This window comes from Hyla sarda, chromosome 1 (assembly GCF_029499605.1).
Source record: "Hyla sarda isolate aHylSar1 chromosome 1, aHylSar1.hap1, whole genome shotgun sequence".
Classification (NCBI taxonomy): domain Eukaryota; kingdom Metazoa; phylum Chordata; class Amphibia; order Anura; family Hylidae; genus Hyla; species Hyla sarda.
In genome coordinates this window covers 349,482,671-349,502,647 of record NC_079189.1, presented here as the reverse complement: position 1 = coordinate 349,502,647, position 19,977 = coordinate 349,482,671, and the positions used below count along the sequence as shown (strand labels likewise).

At 37.8% G+C, this 19,977-nt stretch overlaps 1 protein-coding gene across 4 annotated transcripts in view; it reads right to left on the bottom strand.

The window, feature by feature from the left end:
• NFIB (nuclear factor I B) overlaps nt 1–17,760 on the bottom strand; it is a 427,846-nt gene extending 410,086 nt beyond the window's left edge. For 2 of the 4 annotated variants that reach the window (XM_056521247.1, XM_056521296.1), the window contains exon 1: nt 17,650–17,759. In XM_056521247.1, coding sequence (XP_056377222.1) covers nt 17,650–17,745 — 96 coding nt within the window. In that variant the 5' untranslated portion in view covers nt 17,746–17,759. Of the gene's footprint in view, nt 1–17,649 lie in introns of all 4 variants that reach the window. The other 2 variants (XM_056521279.1, XM_056521290.1) reach the window with 2 other exon arrangements.
• Between the last annotated feature and the right edge of the window lie 2,217 nt (nt 17,761–19,977).

Genomic DNA, 19,977 nt, shown 5'->3' with positions numbered 1-19,977 from the left:
ACTAAAGTGTGTTGACATACCTTGTTTGCCACAGCCCTTTTTTAACTATTGGTGTTCTTAGTGTTTGATGAATATGTGTTGTATATGCACAGATTATTACATACATGTTGAACTAAAACGATTTGAAAAGTTTGCTTTCTTTTGTCTTTTGTACAACTGTATGGAAATGACTTACTATATGCTGACACTAACTAGAATTAAATAATTACAGTATCTCCCATATCTTTTCTTGAAACTATACTGAAGAAATGACATTGCTACAATGTAAAGTAGTGAGAGTACACCCTGTATAACAGTTAATGTTGTGTCCCCTCAAAGTAACCCAACACACAGCCATTAATGTCTAAACCCTGACAACAAAAGTGAGTACACCTCTAAGTGGAAACGTCCAAATTGGTTCCAAAGTGTCAATATTTTGTGTGGCCACCATCATTTTCCAGCACTGCCTTATGCCTCCTGGGCATAGAGTTCACCAGAGCTTCACAGGTTGTCACTGGAGTCCTCTTCCACCCCATCATGACAACATCATGGAGCTGGTGTATGTTAGAGACCTTTCGCTCCTCCACCTTCCATTTGAGGATGCCCCATAGATGCTCAATAGGGTTTAAGTCTCAAGACATGCTTGGCCAGTCCATCACCTTTACCCTCAGCTTCTTTAGAAAGGCAGTAGTTGTCTTAGAGGTGGGTTTGGGGTCAATATCATTTTTAAATACTGCCCTGGGGCCCAGTCTCTGAAGGGAGGGGATCATGCTCTGCTTCAGTGTGTCACAGTACATGTTGGCATTCATGGTTCCCTCAATGAACTGTAGCTCCCCAGTGCTTGCAGCACTTATGCAGCCCGAGATCATGACACTCCTACCACCATGTTCGACTGTATGCAAGACACACTTGCTTGCTGACACCTGGTTGCCGCCATACATGTGTGACACCATCTTAACCAAATATGTTTATGTTGATCTCATTGGACTACAGGACATGGTTTCAGTAATCCATGTCCTTAGTCTGCTTGTCTTTAGCAAACTGTTTATGGGCTTAGACATTAAAGGCTGTGTGTCTAGTTATTTTGAGGGGGCATCTTTAAACAAAGGGTGGAGGAGCGCTAGGTCTCTAACATCCACTAATGTCATCATAGATGAGTGGAAGAGGACTCCAGTGGCAACCTGTAAAGCTTTGGGGAACTACATTCCCCAAAGTGCTGTAAAATAATGTTGGACACAAAAAATATTGATACTTTGGGCCCAATTTGGACACTTCCACTTAGGGATGTACTCACTTTTGTTGCCAAGGCTTAGACATTAATGGCTGTGTGTTGAGTTATTTTGAGAGGACACAACATTAAACACTGTTACACCTAAAAAGTTATAATAAAATATTTACAAAAATGTGAGGGATGTACTCAATTATGTGAAATACCGTATATCTTGATAATAACAGTGGCCCTGATTTACTATTGTAAACCCGACCTGTTTTGTGGGGTTATAACAACAAAAGAAAAAAGAGAGTTTACACAATGCCACTTAAATAAAATGTAACTTTTATTATAATCATCATAAAATGTGAACCAACTGGATACAAAGATGGAGGACCTCATAGCTTAGGCCGAGCAACCATACAGGGAGCACAACACACCACAGATATTTGGGAGCACTACCAATCTCAGTAATGACTATTTATCATGTCTCTCCTATACATATAGAGTACCTTACCTACGCCTCCTCAACATAAAGTGCAGACTGCTGCCTCACATGAAGGTGTGTGGTATTCTATGATAGGAAAGTGCCTGACTGGACATAAATCCTAGTCATAAAGTACATGATACTGTAAACAATGTCTGAATATGGGATTTAAAGTGCCAATGTCTTACCCATTTGTGTGCTGCTCCTCCGTCCTCAACGCCGTTTCGTAACCTTTCTCAAGGGGGCTGTTGCTTGTTTTCTGGGGTTGTGCACTAGAATTTGGCACACTGAGCCACAAATTGTGTCTGTGCAAGAATTTGCGGTAAAAAAACATAAAAATCCCTGACCTACTCTCCATTTTACTCAGGAAAACCCAATAAAAGGGGCTTGGCAGCCCGTGAAAAGGGGGCATGCCCCTGACATAAAAAAAAAAAAAAAAATCCCAACATATTTAGTAAGGTTTCCACATAAAATGTGGTGGATTTGAGCTCTAAAAAACCTGTCAGATCAGAGCAGCTGTGAAAAAAGCTAAATGTAGGGAAACCTTAGTAAATAAACCTTAGAAAAATACCTGTAGGGAATTAAAACCACAAAGAAGACTACTGTATACTCCACTCTTAGTAAATCAGGGCAACTATCTTTTAACATTGAGCCCTTTTTGGCAAATTCTTTTTCAAGCAATTTACTAACTAATACTGAGCTCCCTATACTTCTGAGCTATAGGGTGTAATGCTCACTTTCCTTAGAAGAAAAGAAAAGGAAGAATAAAGTCTGCTGAAAATCAATACAGATTTGAGACCTTTTGCTAAGTCTGGATATACTGAATGACTGAGCGAAGCATTTGTCAGTGTTCTTGGGAGAATTCTTGACCTTATTACCCTTAGCACCATCAGTGCTTTAAGAATAAAAGGGCAGATGTACTAAAAACCAGAATGTACATGCCAGTCTTTAGCTAAAGCCTGCTGGAGTAAATTGAAGCTCAAGCCTTTTAATAAATGTGTAGCATCTATTGCTCTTTGAACAATTTATGTCAATTTCTGGCATAAACTGTAGTCAATCTGCAGGCCATTTGAGCTCACGCCTCTCCCACAAAGCCCCCTTACTTTTACAAAAAGTGCAGCACAAACACACTGAATAGTGGCAAATTTTTGGGCAAATAGATTGTGAATATGATGTAAATACATGGAACAGAATAGAGTATGTGTTTCCTACAGGTACTTCTAACAGAAGAGGAAGGGTGCATATACACAAATTTATATTTCTATTGCATACACAAAAACTGCTCTTGCCCATTGATATTGTTTTCTACTCTAGTACTTCTGTGCTGTTCTCAACAGGCTTGGCTATACCAGCATCATTTGATGTGATAAGAAAGATACCTTGTTTTCTAACTAAACATGCCATAGACCACAACATAAAAAAAGGCAAAAAGGAGCGTAAATTGATTGGTTCCCAAAAAGCTTTACCAAGCATGATTGGCAGAAATGTCACTTCAGGGAACCAATAACATTTTTAGCTCCTCTTAGCTTATCCGAGGTCTCCAGTTTGTTGCTTGTATTTTGATTGAAACTGGATTGGTCGTCTGGACAACTACTTACATACTGGTCAAGTTCAGTGCTGTCCTTTTTCCTTTTTGCTGTTTGTTTTCCACCTGTATGGAGCTTCCTTGTTAGGAAACTGTAGATGTCCGGCCATTGGTAAAGAAATTTACAGAAAAAAATATGCATGTTTTCATGTTGATAATCTGCTGAAATGACTTCTAATAGGTCATATATTTCAAGATACTAGAGAAAATTCCCCAGATATAACAGCATATTGTTCCTTTGTGTGATTTAGTTTAGCTACATTTGTTTTATAAGTTCTGTAATGCCAATAAATAATTACATTCCCTTCTTCACCTACCCCCTATCATTTCTCCTAATAGATATCTAAAAAGAGATGACAGTCCCTCTTTAAAGCATACCTGTCGTTTCAAAAACCATAATTGTTTTGTTAGAGTAATTCTTCAGAGTGGTGACAAAGTATTTTAATTCTCTCACTATTGTTATCGAGCCCTGATAATTCCATCCCTGGTTCACAACTATTTCTCATTCTCTACATTTAAGGAGGCAGGGCCAGATCTGGGCTGCTTGCCAGTAGTATTCAAACAGGTATTTCCTTTCCCTTAGTTGTCTGGCCAATCTCAGCATAGCACCAAATCCTTACTGCTATGCCCTGACATTGTGTTGCTTAAAGTGCTCTGGACTGAACAAGCTAGAACTGTGCTGGAGGATGATTTACAGTATACTACTACAGATGAGATGTGGAGGGAGAAGGGTTTTACTATGCACTGGCTTTGCAAGGTGCTTTTGCAAGCAAAAATAAAAGAAACCGCGTCAGCACAGCATGGAAGGGTTCTACTAAACACTGAACTGATGCTTCTGTCAAGTTAAAAGGGAATCCTTTGATTTAACAGTGCTGATTTTGTGGAGGTCAGAGGAAAGTTCACAGATTGTAGGTATTCAGTTCAGGCTCAATCTCTCCTGTACATTGCAGTAGCTAAGCTCAACCCAAACTTGTCCTGTCCTTGCCTGTCTCTTACTAGACATGGACTGAGCATAACAACAGTCAATGGCAGTTTGCAGGAAAGTGAAATATCTAGTAGCCAAATATTAGAGCGATTTCTCTGGTGTAAGTAGTCATTTTCAATAGAGTTTTTACAAATATGTTACAGGTCCCATATGCTATCAAGTGGGGGTAAGTTGTTTGAAATAACAGTAACAATTTAAGTTCTTCCCAGAGTTCTATTTTATTAAGATTTTGAATTAAATTATATGGACTTAATTTATTTGAACAAAATGTATCATCATTATAGCTACACATATAGCTACAACCTATGGGGGCTCTTTTAAAACAAATCTTTTAAATATATTGTCAAAATAATACTCATAAACGATAAAAATTGTGAGACCTATAAAAAAAATTACACTACAAGGACGTAAAAGGCAAGATATTATTTATTCCTAAAATTTGCAAAGCACTTTAGTTCAAGTCTCTAAATGTATATTTTATCTATTTAAACCTATATTGTGGAGCTATATTGAGTAATCAGTATTTTCCTTTGTGATAAAAGCATTTGGTGAGTGATATAAGATAATTGAATTACAAAAGCTAGTTCACTCATTTAATATGAAATCTGTTGAGCACGTATGTTGCCATGGTTTGCAAATTTCGAAAATAGTAATATGATCATGTCTGAACTAATCCTAGTAATCTTGTGCATCAAGAGTCTGAGCGAAAATAAGCGTTATTAATTAAAGATTTCTAGTGGTGTAAAGAAGGGTCATCTTAGTACACCACAAATCTGGCCTATTTTAATATGCACCTAGATGTGGATGTGAGATAGATATATTATATGACAGTATATTAATTAGTTCTCATGTTGATGCTTTTGGACTTGTATTCCGTTAAAATCTGTGTTTTAAGTAAGATTTTGACCTCAGCTATGAACTCTTTATTATTTTCTGCTTGAATTACTACTCAGTCTTGTGTATGTTAACCTGCTGTAACATATGTTAATCTCAACACAGCAGTCACACCGTGAAAGCTCATTATTGGGGTTAAAATGTAGGCCACAGTTCCTAATAAAAAAAAGCCTGATACCACTAACCAGACGTTCTGATTACAAGATCCATGTAACAAGTTAATTAGAAATTCATTGAGTGAGGCGGGCAAATGTGATGCTTAACTGGGTGCCACATGGTGAGTCCTACTTAAACAATGAATTGCCCTTTTTATCTCTACTTGTTAAAAGATGTCACTATATTGATTTTTTTTTCCCTTTATTAAATCTAGGTAAATGGGATCCTTGATTTCACTAGATATATTGACCCAGTAAATATTGGAGGAACTAAGCTCAGGAACTTGAAATTCAGCTTAGAAATTTCATAGGATAAAAATAATAATATGCCCCATGGTATGTGACATATTATCTGCATGAAGTATGTTTGTTTGTCTCTAGCATTGCATTAAGGCTAGGTTCATACTACAGTCAGATTATACACTCAACATTTCCCCACTTCACATTCATTATGCTCATCTATTGACCTAGTGGCATATGTGTAACTTATATTAATACATCTGTATACCTTTTATCAAATTTAGTAAAAAGGGTAAACAACTATTCCTTGCCATAACTTTTTTTGCATTAATCGACAGAGCTGTATGAGTGCTTATTTTTGCAGGTCAAGTTGTACTTTTTAATGGCACCGTTCATTTTTACCATGTAATGTATTGCAAAACATAAAAACAATTATTTGTGGGGTGAAATTTCTGAGGGTTTTGTTTTTACAGCATTTGGGATAAATATGACATATTAAATGATTATTCCAGATGCTTACATTTTTTTTATGTTGCTGGGCCTGATAAGAGAATTAAAACAATAAAAAAATATATATATATATAGATGTCATCTGGTCCCCCGCTCATCACTCTTTTTTCAACTTCCAAAACAGACTCAACTAGGCAGTGACGCTCACTCAGCCAATCACTGACTGAGGCTGGACAACATTGCTGCTAGTGATTTCTTAAGTTAGACATAACTGGCAATATGTGTTGGCAGCGATGTCTACTAAAACCTTTGTTTCTAGATACTCAGCTTATCCTTGATCCTGAATGTTTGAATTGTTCCCTGACTTTGTGCCTGCTGATTTGCACCTTAGGTTACTCTCCTGGTGTGAACCTTGCTTGTAGTTTGTTCTGTAGATTTTGTACTGCATTGCTCTCCTGGTTTTGACTCTTTGGCCTGTTTTCAGGGTTTCCCTTTAAGTGCTACAATTTTGCCTTTTACGTGTCCATTTAGTATTGACCTGGCTTGCCTGATCTCCCCTGTATCCCTGAGCACTTAGTCCAGTGTAGGGGAAGTCACCCAGTTTGGAGCCACCCCTTGGGCAGATGAGGTCAGTGGCTGGGGTCATTTCAGGGATAAACTGTTTTCTACCTCACGTGACATATTACTTTAGCCAGGAATGGAGCTCCAAGTCATCAGGATGTCTGTCCCCTTTGGCTTTTCCCTGCCCCACTGGTTCTGGTTTATAGATTGAAAGATTTATCTATCTATCTTTTTATAGGGTCAGATCTATCAATAAAGTCACCAGGTACTACCCCGATGATTCAGAGCCCTTTTCCCAAAAGAGAATAATATGTTATTGAGGTTCAGACAGCATGTTTTTCTTAAAGGTACATATTACTCTGAACAGCAGGCAACAGATAAGTGGACTTGCTGGTGGTGTCTGTTAACTAACGTTTAAAAGAGCATCCATCTATATTTACCATAAATATTAGACAGTTTGGACCTGTCCTGTAATTTTCTTGTTGATGTATATATATATATATATATATATATATATATATATATATATATGCAATCTCCACCACAGCACAAATAATCAGAGGTCCAGGATCAAGTGGAAAAGCTTCCAAGTTTATTCACACCATAAATGTGATAGCGGTGCAACGTTTCGGCAAACTGCCTTTGTCAAGCATACAAATCATACAAAATGCAAAACTTAAATACATCAAGGTGCTTTCTGATAGGTTTACAAACAGCTGTGATACATTGTGATTAATGATTCCATCCAACCCTCTAAAGGTAATTGGTTCTCATGTGTGACATCATCACAACAAGCAATGACTACTACAATAAAGTGCATATTCTCACTCTAGTGACCATACAATAGTTAATAAATGAATAGGGGGGAGTGTACATGGCATCAGAATCAAGACTGGCTCTATTGATTGTCAATAACTGTCATATCAGTACTTACGATCGTTCCGTCCCTCCATGTGTCTATATGTTTGTAAACAAATGTATTGCGGCTGCGCGAAATCGCGCCTGCCGCGGCTCTCGTATCGCGAGTTCCACTGTTACTATGCGCATGCGTGAACCCATGTAACAAGGACACTATAGTTACCACAGACGCTTGCTAATGCGGCTGCGCAAAAGCCGCAGAGCAATACGCTCTTCTTTCGGAACAATACCGGGTCGTGTGTTCCCAACCCAATGCACATGCGTCAATTCAAGGCGCAGCGCATAGGGCTCCAGGTTACCAACACTGATTAAACCTAGTGAAGTACGGGGAGTAGTAATCTATAAATAAATAACATAGCAGCGTGTGTGTCAATATAAAATTACAAAAGATACAATACAAAAATGCGGGCGGATAATAGTAATAAAATTACATTAATAATCATGGAGTATGTCTATTACTATTATCCGCCCGCATTTTTGTATTGTATCTTTTGTACTTTTATATTGACACACACGCTGCTATGTTATTTATTTATAGATTACTACTCCCCGTACTTCACTAGGTTTAATCAGTGTTGGTAACCTGGAGCCCTATGCGCTGCGCCTTGAATTGACGCATGTGCATTGGGTTGGGAACACACGACCCGGTATTGTACCGAAAGAAGAGCGTATCGCTCTGCGGCTTTTGCGCAGCCGCATTAGCAAGCGTCTGTGGTAACTATAGTGTCCTTGTTACATGGGTTCACGCATGCGCATAGTAACAGTGGAACTCGCGATACGAGAGCCGCGGCAGGCGCGATTTCGCGCAGCCGCAATACATTTGTTTACAAACATATAGACACATGGAGGGACGGAACGATCGTAAGTACTGATATGACAGTTATTGACAATCAATAGAGCCAGTATTGATTCTGACGCCATGTACACTCCCCCCTATTCATTTATTAACTATTGTATGGTCACTAGAGTGAGAATATGCACTTTATTGTAGTAGTCATTGCTTGTTGTGATGATGTCACACATGAGAACCAATTACCTTTAGAGGGTTGGATGGAATCATTAATCACAATGTATCACAGCTGTTTGTAAACCTATCAGAAAGCACCTTGATGTATTTAAGTTTTGCATTTTGTATGATTTGTATGCTTGACAAAGGCAGTTTGCCGAAACGTTGCACCGCTATCACATTTATGGTGTGAATAAACTTGGAAGCCTTTCCACTTGATCCTGGACCTCTGATCATTTGTGCTGTGGTGGAGATTGCATATTTATGGACTGCTGACCTGCCAGTTGGCTGACCACGTGCACTTACAGAGGGGGTCTTTGCTGGCTCTTTCGCTTGGAGTTATTACTATATATATATATATATATATATATATATATATATATATATATATAACAATTTTCTTTTTTATAGCATCTATATATATATATATATATATATATATATATATACATATATATATAGATATACACATATATTTATTTATTTAAATTATAGAGTTTACTCTATAGTTTTAATAAATAAACTAAAACCCTAAAGTTCAGGTTCAGCAAATTTGGAACCAATAGTTTTCATACCAATGACGCAATGTCACCAATGAAAGCTTAATTTGTAGTGAGTATAGAATTAGTTTATATTGTCCCCAATATAATCAAACCCTAATTCATTGAAATGTATGTTCTAGAGAACATATACATAGAAGGGGAAAAGGTTTATGCAGTAATATCAGGAAGTATTACTTTACTGAGAGAGTAGGGCATGCATGGAAAAGCCTTTCTGTAGAAGTGGTCGCTGCAAATACAGTGAAGGAGTTTAAACATTCATGGGATAGGCATAAAGCTATCCCTCATATAAGATAGGACCAGGGACTATTGATAGTATTCAGAATATTGGGATGGGCCATCAGTAGATGGGCCAAATGGTTCTTATCTGCCGACACATTCTATGGTTTTAACATCAGAGAGCTAGTGACACAGAAAACTTTCTCCCATAGATCTTCATTATAGTTGTAAATTAGGGCAGTACAGCATTTGGTTTTTAACCTGTTCTCGCAAATGGAGGTAACTGTATGTCCATTGTAGCAGTGTGTTCCTTCAAAATGGACATACTGTTACGTCCATTCCATTGATGATACCTGCACATTGCAAGGCCGCAAATGCTAGGACTGGAGCTGCATTAACCCTTTAGATGGTGTGGTAAGTGCCAACCACAGCAACCAACATAACAGAGGAAGCTCCATCTGGTCTTTATCGTTGCCCCGCAAAGCAATCGTCGATGGTGACCATGGCAATTGAAGGCCTTCAGTCTGCCTGCTACAGAAGCCAATCAGGCTCTGCCTGAGGTAGAGTCTGATCAGCTATGTCCATCATTGTCACACTGACAGACATAATATAGTGCAGTATAAATCATTTGGGCAGACATTAAACAAGTAAAGTAAAAAATGTATAAAAAATGTTTTTCACATAAATGCAAAATAAATAAAAATACACATCTCTAATTTCCCCCATTATACATGGTGTCTTAAAAAATTTATATATATTTTGTGTGTGTGTGTGTGTGTGTAAAACATAAAAACTTGGTTTAAACAATATGACATTTTCAAATTACACATTCTCTTTAAGGCCAAAATTGGCACAGTCGTGAAGGGGTTAGAGAATTGGCACCTGCCCATTTAAAGAAAAGAGGCCGATAAATGATCAGGGTATAGTTTTCCTAGGCATTCCGGTAGGGTGAGTCACAGCATGTGTGACAATGAGAACGACTTGGAGGCTTCTTGCAGAGGATGAGGTCACTTAAGGTCTTGCAGTTCAATTACACAAATGTTATCATTCACATTTATAGCCATTGTTTCAGTGCACAGTAAAACTCTGCAGGAGATTGTAAGCAATAGTTACAGAGGAGAAATTCTCACATTGTGACAGGTTATTTGAAAATACATTGCCGAAACAATATATAAATAAGACAATTAATTTTGTGTTGTGTATATTTTCAAACAAATGCTGAAAACTGGTTGATTTTTTTTAAAGATATTTATTTATAATAATATGTTTAATACCAGCCTGGTAACAGCAAATAGAAACAAGGACTATATTAAAGAACTCCATGAAATAGTAAAAGACATACATTTAAGTATTGTTTTTTTTTGTTTTTTTAAATCAAATGCCTTTTTAAGAGTTTCACCCAGCACAGCTCTACACTGTACTGTACTCATTGATGCCTGTGGAATTAATTTGGAACCCTGGCATGTTCAGTTTCAGCTCTCGGTGCTCTACAGGTTAAATGGGCATCGGCATTAGTTTAATCACAGGTGTTCAGAAAAATGATCTGCAATGATATCATGGCAGGCACATGCATATGCAGTATAAGGGGTGGTTTCTGAAATCTAACAACAGTTAAAGGGGAACTCCAGTACTTAACAACTGAACTCCAGTACTTAAAGGGGTACTCCTCTGCTAGACATCTTATCCCCTATCCAAAGTATAGGGGATAAGATGTATGATAGCAGGGGTCCCGCTGCTGGGGCCCCCCACGATCTCCCGCAGCACCCGGCTTCTAAACAAACCCCGGGTTCCTGCGGCAGTGGTCGTGATGCCCTGGCCCCTCATTACATCATGGCCATGCCACCTCCATTTATGTCCCATAGACATCACGAGGGGCGTGGCCGTGATGTCACGATCACGGCCTCCGGTTCAGAGCGCTCTGAACAAAATGTTCAGAATGCTGGAGTACCGGAATACCCCTTTAAGAGGTACTACAATGAATGGTGGATGACCATAACAATATTTATTTTATAATTTAAACAAAAAAGTAAATATTATGGCTACACTCACCGAAAAAGCTAACTTCCTTTTTTAGTACTCCTGTATTATTGTTATTGAATAATGAAAAGGGAATATGCCTCTGTGCAAGGTGCAAGGTGAACTAAAGGCAATGAAGGATCCATAATGCAATAAAAGACATGTGACCCTAAGCCCGGGTTCAAACACCTTAAAATGGGCGGAATGTCTGCCCGGAAAATATGGGTGGACATTCTGCACATTTGAATAATCCGGCATGCGCTAGGATAGTTTGGAAATACGTCATCTCATAGATGGTCTTTCCGTGCAGAATCTGCAGAAATAATAGACAAGTCTATTCTTTCTGTGGATGCTGGAATAGAGATTCCTATGGCAGAAACCTCTGCCGCAGAAATTCCACCATGTGCTCAGTACAGCAGAATCCCATTAAAATCAGTGTGACTCTGCTGCAGTGGAAATTCTGGCTGAATTCTAAACGGACATTCCGCCTTGTAAACATGGCTTCAAGGTGGTGTCTGATGACAGATATTTATGTCTGTTTAATGGTTGTCTAGCTTCTTCAGTCAGTAAACTCACACCCCTTATGAATCCAATAGTTTTTTTTCTTCCAGAAGCTGAATGGTCATCCCGTCGAAGTGGTTCAAGCACAACTGTCATGACATTTTGGCCATATCACCTAACCACAGTGTTTGTATTGTGTGTATGATATGTATTTATATATATGACCCCAAAAAATGCTTTTCTGTGCAGCCACCAACAGTCGGATAGGCATGACAAGGTGTTCGCCATGCTCCGCTTCCGCCACGCCTATCCCCTGTACATCAGTGCTGGGATGGCTGTGTGATTGACACACAGGTCCCAGCACATACTCCTCTTAGCTTCTTTATGTGCAGGTCAACTTGAATTCTCAAAGCAAGCACTTGCCCCCCCCCCCCCCCGCCCGAGGTACGTTCGCGCCTCTAGCAGTGCCCAGGTGCACAGAGGTGGCAGACATCGGGAGAGAGCGCTCGCCAGGGGAGCGAGTGCTTGCTTTGAGAATTCAAGTTGGCACACACATAAAGAAGATAAAGGGAGTATGCGCTGAGACCTGTGTGTCAATCACACAGCCGTCCTAGCACTGATCTACAGGCGTAAAGAACCCCTGGCCGCGCCTATCCGTTTTTTGGGGTCATAAAAGCTGCAATAAAAAAGATCAAAGTAATGCTGAATACATATCATACACACAATACACACACCGTGGTTAGTTTATATGACCCAAACTTCATGACAGTAGTGCTTTAATCTGGAATCTGGAAAAAGCCACACAGAAAGAAGTGTACACAGTGACAGCAAATTCCCTGGTGGTGCAACCATTTGGTGTCATAGCTGTCAGACACCACTGATCAGACAAGCTGGAAAAGGAAAGTTTATTTCCAAAATTATTCTTAAAACTAGACTAATTTCAGTACATTTTAGTCGCTTTTTTCTTTTTTTTTGCTGCAATAAGAGAACCCAGGTGACTGAATCTAATTAAGTCTTGTTAATCCAGATCATTACATTGATCAGAAGTCCTATGGGATATCTTTTTCATCTTAGATGCTTGAACATATAAAATAAAAATCTGCAAATTTTGGACATATAAAACCACAGGAACTCTGTAGGAGTTAAAACTTAACTTCTTCACAGGGGTCTCGATAACTAATACATAGGAGGTAACAACTATACAGAGTTTAAAAACAAACAAACAAAAAAACAGCTATGTTAAATCCTTAAAGGATAAGGAGTGAGATGTCTAATTACAGGGGTCCTGCTGCTAGGGACCCTCATAATCTCCGCTGCAGCAACCCAGTCATCCTGTGCAGATAACGAACACCGCTCCGTGCCGGATGACTGGTGACCACAGCCGCCACACCCCCTCCATTCATGTCTATGGGAGGAGGCTTGACAGCTATGTACTAATAGCCACGCCCCCTCCCATAGACATGAATGGAGGGGGCGTGGTGTGACATCACGAACACAGAATCTCAAAGCTTCCGTGTTCCGGACGCCTCAGCTGCCAGCCCAGAAATCGAGGGGATCCCCAGCAGCGGGACCCCTGTGATCAAACATCTTATCCACATTCTTTGTATAGGGAATAAGATGTTTTCTGGCAGAGTACCCCTTTAAAGAAAATAAGATGTTTCTAACATGCTATTCACTGGAGAGGGTGTGGTTCAAAAAAATTTGTACTTGAATATTTTTTCCATACTTGCGTAAAAGTCTGTAGCATATTTTAGTAAGAAATAATTTGGCCTAATATAAGCTACAATGTGTGTTTAAACTGAATCACATGCAAGGAATAGAACACTTTTGGCTACAGAATAGATAACCTACCCCCCAATCCTCATCTCAATAATAACAAAAAGAGAAGCGTTGTGGTGCCCTGCATAAAAAACAAGATCCTATGATCAACAGGGCCTCCAACCTAATGGAGGGTTAAACTGGTCAATGCCCGGCCAAACAATTTTTTATGTGATCAGATAGAAAGTGACTATAAAAGTGACACTTTACATGAGTGAAAATTAAATATTTTTATGCTTCATCTTTACATTTATAATTGTATCCCATTGAAACAGTACAAGTCAAAATTCAGATGATGGGGTATATACACAGTTTTCTGTATTCAGACTTCTAAGAATACATGTGCTTTAGGCTAGGTTTGGAAAACCTGTCACTGCAGTTTTTGAGCCAAAGCCAGAAGTGTACTGAAAAGCAATGGGAAATATAAAGAAAGGACTTCTCCTTCCTGTTGGGTCCACTTCTGACTTTGGCTCAAAGACTGTTAAAAAAAAAATAACCCAGAAAAAAAAACCTGTGTGGAAACCTAGCCATAGTGGGAAAGGCATCCAGAGCATGCAGGTGTATCTAGAAAGTAGGCAGAGACTTCCCTTTTAACCCCTTAAGAACACATCCTTTTTTACCTTAAATGGGCAATGTCATTAAAACTAATTTTTGCTATTGCACTCCTTATGGTAGATAAAAAAAATCTTTCTCATGTACTTTGTTTTTATTCAATGCATTTTACAATAAAACTGATATGTTTTCTATTTTCTGTGGGTCAATATAATTAAAAGATACCCATGTTTACAGACTTTCTATTATTGTATTGCTTTAAAAAAAAGTGAAACTTATTTTGTTAAAAAAAATAAAAAGGGGAGATTTGTCAAAACATGTGTAGCGGAGGAGTGGTGCAGTTGCCCATAGCAACCAATCACATCGCTTCTTTCATTCTTCAGAGGGCTTTTTAAAAATCGTATTTGTTGCACAGGTTTTGACAAATCTCCCCTAATGTGTTTAATATTGTCCTCTAAAGTTACTATTATTAATGAAATTATTATAGTCTTCACTGAAAAAACATCCAATAAAACAAAAACATATCTGTTAACTATCTTAGCATATACCACATATCCAATATCCATAATATTCCAAACGTTAACCACTAGCCTAAATGTTCAGTCAAGTATTCTACTTGTTTTTAATTTAGAACATAATTACTAAAAATAATATAATAAAGAAACTATAAAGAAATCGTGCGTTGATCAGATATACAGACACCTCCTGTTACAATCTTTTGTAGAACATTATGTCATACATTTGAACACTCTGCTAATAAAGTCTGGCTCTCCAGTAACTACAAAGCTGCCACAAGTAATGTAATAACTAGATCTAGATACAGATATAACTGACTTTACTCGGTGGCTCCGAGGTTCATGCTGCTCTGAGCCACCGAGTAAAGTCAGTTATATCTGTATCTAGAAACCTCATCATGATTAAGTCTTTGTTGACTTGTATCCATATAACACGGTATTACACTTGCATATACGCCAGTAGTCAGTTTGTAAAAAAGGTTTTCTAATGAATTAATCTCTACAGAACGCAGTCATTTTTCTTCTCCCAAAAAGCTGAATTCATATACAGCTCTTTTTAAAAGTAAAAATAAATAGTATAAATTAATATTAATTAATTAATAATCAATTAACATGTTTCGAGTAATGCACGACTATAGCGGAATGTAAAAGACACATATTAAATAGTGTTTTTCTTCTAATTACCAGGATATGTTTTGTTTTCTCGCTCACTCCATAACCCTCCATTGGCTTTGTAAACACCTACAGAACTTTTCAGATCTAGCCTTCATTATTGATACAATGATAATACTATATATGCGCTAGCCAGGTGAAGGTTAAAATGTGAGGCAAAACTTACAAATTTATTGGGACACATGCATATATTTATGCATATATAAAGAAAAAGCACTGCAGAAGTATCTAAAAAGTTTACAACTGTAAAAACCCCTATAATTGCTTAAACATAAAGCTAGAAAATATTTTTGCAACACTGAGAAAATTGTTAATGTAACCTTCCTTTGGGGTTATTCCCCTTTGCAAACAAGCAAAATTGTATATATTATTCAACACATGTCGATAAAGTTCAGTATTAACAGAGTTAATGTAACTGGATTCACTATAGTGTTTCTATGAAATTGTAACTGATAAACTAATTAGAATTATGGAATCAACTTTTTTAAGTTACAAAACGTTCACAGAAATTCATAAGAAGTAAAGTAAAACTTAATACTACTTATGTCTTTATATTAATAATAGCTGGGAAGGACACACAGTATGAATTCACAGTACATCTATATAAGTAAATGTCAGAAAGTCTCATTGTCAGTAAAACGCCTGCAGAATACACAGAAGCAGCCATCTTTATTTCACATGGTTGGCATAAAACATGTAAACAAACAACAAGCACATGACTCACACTGAAAAACCTACTAAAGAATAATTCACATATCAGGCACTACATACTATTAAGTAACATTTCCATTACCAAAGAACTTTTTTTTTTTTTTTTAGATAACTACAGTTTTGGGTTATAATAGTACAGAATGTTAACATTATTAGTAAATAAGTCAGATTTCTCTTTGGCACTAACTAAGCAATACAAAAGTCCTCCAAAATGTACAGACAAACCCCTTAACTTTATACAGAATGATAAGGCTGCTAACCCAAACTAAGTCTAAATTACACAACAACATCCTTTCAAGACATCAAAGCAATCTATGGAAACAAGACTATAAAAGATCATCGGCAAAAACTAGCAGAAATAAATGAAATCAAGATGCTGGAGAGGAGGAAGATGCTTCCAAGAAACCTTACCGTAACCACCCACCTTAAAAATTAAACTATAAATGAATTTTGTTAAATATCCTTTGCTGAGTTGAGCGAGAAGATATCAACCATAATGAGAAAGCTGCTTTCTGTCCAGACAGTGCAACCCACTGTCCACAGTTTCCTACCCCAGTAAGCCAAGATGAAAGTGCCTATTGTCTGCAAACTGTACTAATTGTAAAAAGATACTCTGTGCAGTAAGCATAATAATTATCCAAGCAAAAAACAAGTAAAGGCAATCAAGTACGGAATGAAAAGAATAAAAACACTGGCAGACAAAGCAACCCAAGAATGAAATTAATATTCATAATGGAATGTCACTCAGAAGTTCCCTCATTCAGGGCATCGTTGTGGCACACAAGAGGCCATTGTCTTCTTAGAAGAAAATCAGAATCTGGAGAGGAGAGCAAAAAATCTCATGTAGCAGTGGTGAGAGCAATACAGGCTTTTCTTGTGCCAGACACTTGTTACTGGTCCCACTCTTCCGAGCTAAGAAAACTTCTGCCCTGCTTTTCTGTACCGGTAACATTACATTTGGTTTGAAGATCCACCCTCCCTATCACAGCTGCTATAATATGAGTAAAAAAAAGCCACGCTCTGGCAAACAATGAGAGGAAAAGGACAGAATATGCATAGCCTCATTAAGTAAATTTAATTACGCCAGGCAGAATATTAATCGGTGGTTGCTCCAATTAGTCTATTCACCGCAAGGATGGAGGATGTCAAATTAAAGAGAAGTGCAGGGGACAACCGCATACTGATGAGAAGGCTGCTCTCAATGTGACACAATGCATTTTTTAATAATTATTAGGAAGAAAACAGAATAAAGAAACAGATTGCTCAGTTTTAAGATCAACTCAAGGACAATTAGTCAATAGGGATGTGATGACATCACTGCCTGTGACTCTACCCAGTGCTCCACTCACACACCACCCAGCCTGGAGAGTTCAATAAAATTAGCATTTTTCCCCTCTCTGATCTTTTTAGAGAAAATAAGAGAACTCATTCACTCAACATAAACAATAGAGGAAAGAAATCCAATCTAACCCACTGATATAGACTGTACATAGTCGCTGAACTTGAGCTGACAGTGAACTTCATAACACGTGCATTACAACAATGAAGGAGGAGTTAGACATGGAAAAAAAACTTACGGAGGAAGACAAAAAAAAAGGTTATCTTGCCAACTTACCATCCACCAGGTCCTGGCTGACATGTCATAACATAGTTGCCACTTTATAGAGCTGTCCGAAGCTTTCCCAGCCATCACGCTGTCAGCAACCTTCATCAGATGCAGCTCAATGGGGAGATAAGACACCTAATCAAGAAACCATCAGCAGTGGCTTGCTAGGCTACATGTAGGCCAATCCTTATCAGGCTGCATCATGGGAAAAGCTCCTTTATTAGCAAGAACTCCAACCTCTGATATAACGGCAAGGAACTGCTTTTTTTTTTTTTTTCCTTGACTGAAGGGATTGGTGAAACTGTCATGTGCTCGTGTGTATCATATGTACCAAGAATTAAGTAACTTGTGAGTGGGCGTCTAACAAATTTGCCTGCCCATGTGGACTAAACTTTATTTGCATTCCCATCTGTTGAATATTGTTTGACGTGGTTCTCGGCCCACAAAGAGAAGATAAAGAGGGGAAAAACAGAAGGGAGAGGGAAGGGTTTAATTCTGTGGCATATAATTGTTCAGCATTAATACCTCCCACCCCCCACCTAGGCAAAACTGTTCTATTATCATTAGATGGGCTTGGCTTAGATGTCACTCATGCACACACACACGAACACACAGGTAGAGACTGCGGCCGGACTGAAATTTTCCAAAGGCTCTAAACCTCCTTTGAATAGTGTAGACATATGTAAGCAATTTAACAGTTTGTTAACAATTTAACTCATTTGTGACCTGTCCTGAAAAGTCCACAAAGAATGTGCTCTGTCTGTTACAATGTGACTTATGTAGAGCGTAGATTCCTACATGGTTTATGTGAGTCATGTGCAAAGCTGTCCTTACAATAAATTATAATAACCTTGCACACAAAAAGGAAAGCTACACATGAGGACAAAGCTTATGATATAATACATTTGGGGAAAATGGTAAGTATTGAAACTGCATTTTTTTTTTTCCATATTAATGTTTCTTGTTGGAATATTTTAATACATATATATGTATCTGTAAAAGTAACTTATGCTTCTTACAATAATGTTTGGAAGATACATTTTGACTGAGAATAATAATATAATTTTTCATGTATTATTCATAACATTTTGTTTAATTTCAACCAGAAGAAAAATAGAAACTGATATTGCTATATTATTTTATGATCATTTGTAGATTTGTTTGCAAAAAATCTAATAAAAGGTTTCTTAACAATTGTACATTGAAATATGTATTAAATAGGAAATCATGCAACCTCAAGAAAGATTGATATTTTACTGAAAAAATATGTAAAACATTATTTAACAATTTACCATAACTGCACCACTTAAAAATCTTAGACTACATATGAACTCCCTTCACTGACCTCTTTTTATAGCTCAAAACCACTGACAGGTTTGCTTTAACAACACAACAGGTAAAGCCTCTTTCAGACCTATGGTACCCAGGTATACTGTACTGATTGTATGTATGTTCATATTCTCTCTGTAAAATTAAGACCCCTAGGGGTTATACTGAATCATAGTGTACTATAAGTTCAGCTGAGTAGCAAAGGGTTTTAGGTCTAAAAAAAATATACATTTATAAAAGCCTACAATATACCACTTTTTTTGTTGGTTGTAATCTGTTTCTATTTCCTGATTGCAATTTGTTATTTCCTTTGTTTCAATATTATTAGGGGGGGGGGGGGACATCGATAAGCCCCATAGACATAGGACACAACAAATCGGAGATCACCCATTTGATTCCTATGGAAGAGTTTTCTAGACATGCTCTGTGAATTGTGCATATGTCAATGTGTTGGCAAGGGATGAGGGTGAGTTCTGACCATCACCTGTTGTGAATGGCCTGATCCTGTCTTACTTATATGCCGGTATGACCTTTAACTGTTATCCCATCTTTAGTGATAGTAAGGAGGCTGCTGAAAAGTTTTCTTTACAGAACAAGGCATGGCAGCTTATTGTTAGGTTCAGTGGTAATAGTAAAAACTGTAAGATTTCATTTTTAATATGCATCAAATTCAAATTAGAAAAACCATCACCAAAAATTATTTAAAAAAATATGTTTTACATAAAAAATTAAGCAATAGGTCATTTCCGATGACACGTTCCTTTTAAAAAGAATGTAAGTACTCTTATTTATTAGCAAAAAGTGTGCTGCACAGGGGCGTTATTAGGTTTCCAAAAGACTGGGAGCTAGAGCCAATAGCCCCAGTTGCACCCCAGTCACGTCTAATTCCACCCTCATGCATGCCCAATCACACCCAGCCTCCTCCCTTAGTATACTCACTACTACCAACGGGCAACTGTACAGTAAGGTTGCAGCAATCAAACTCCTATCATCCTCAGATCTTAAAGG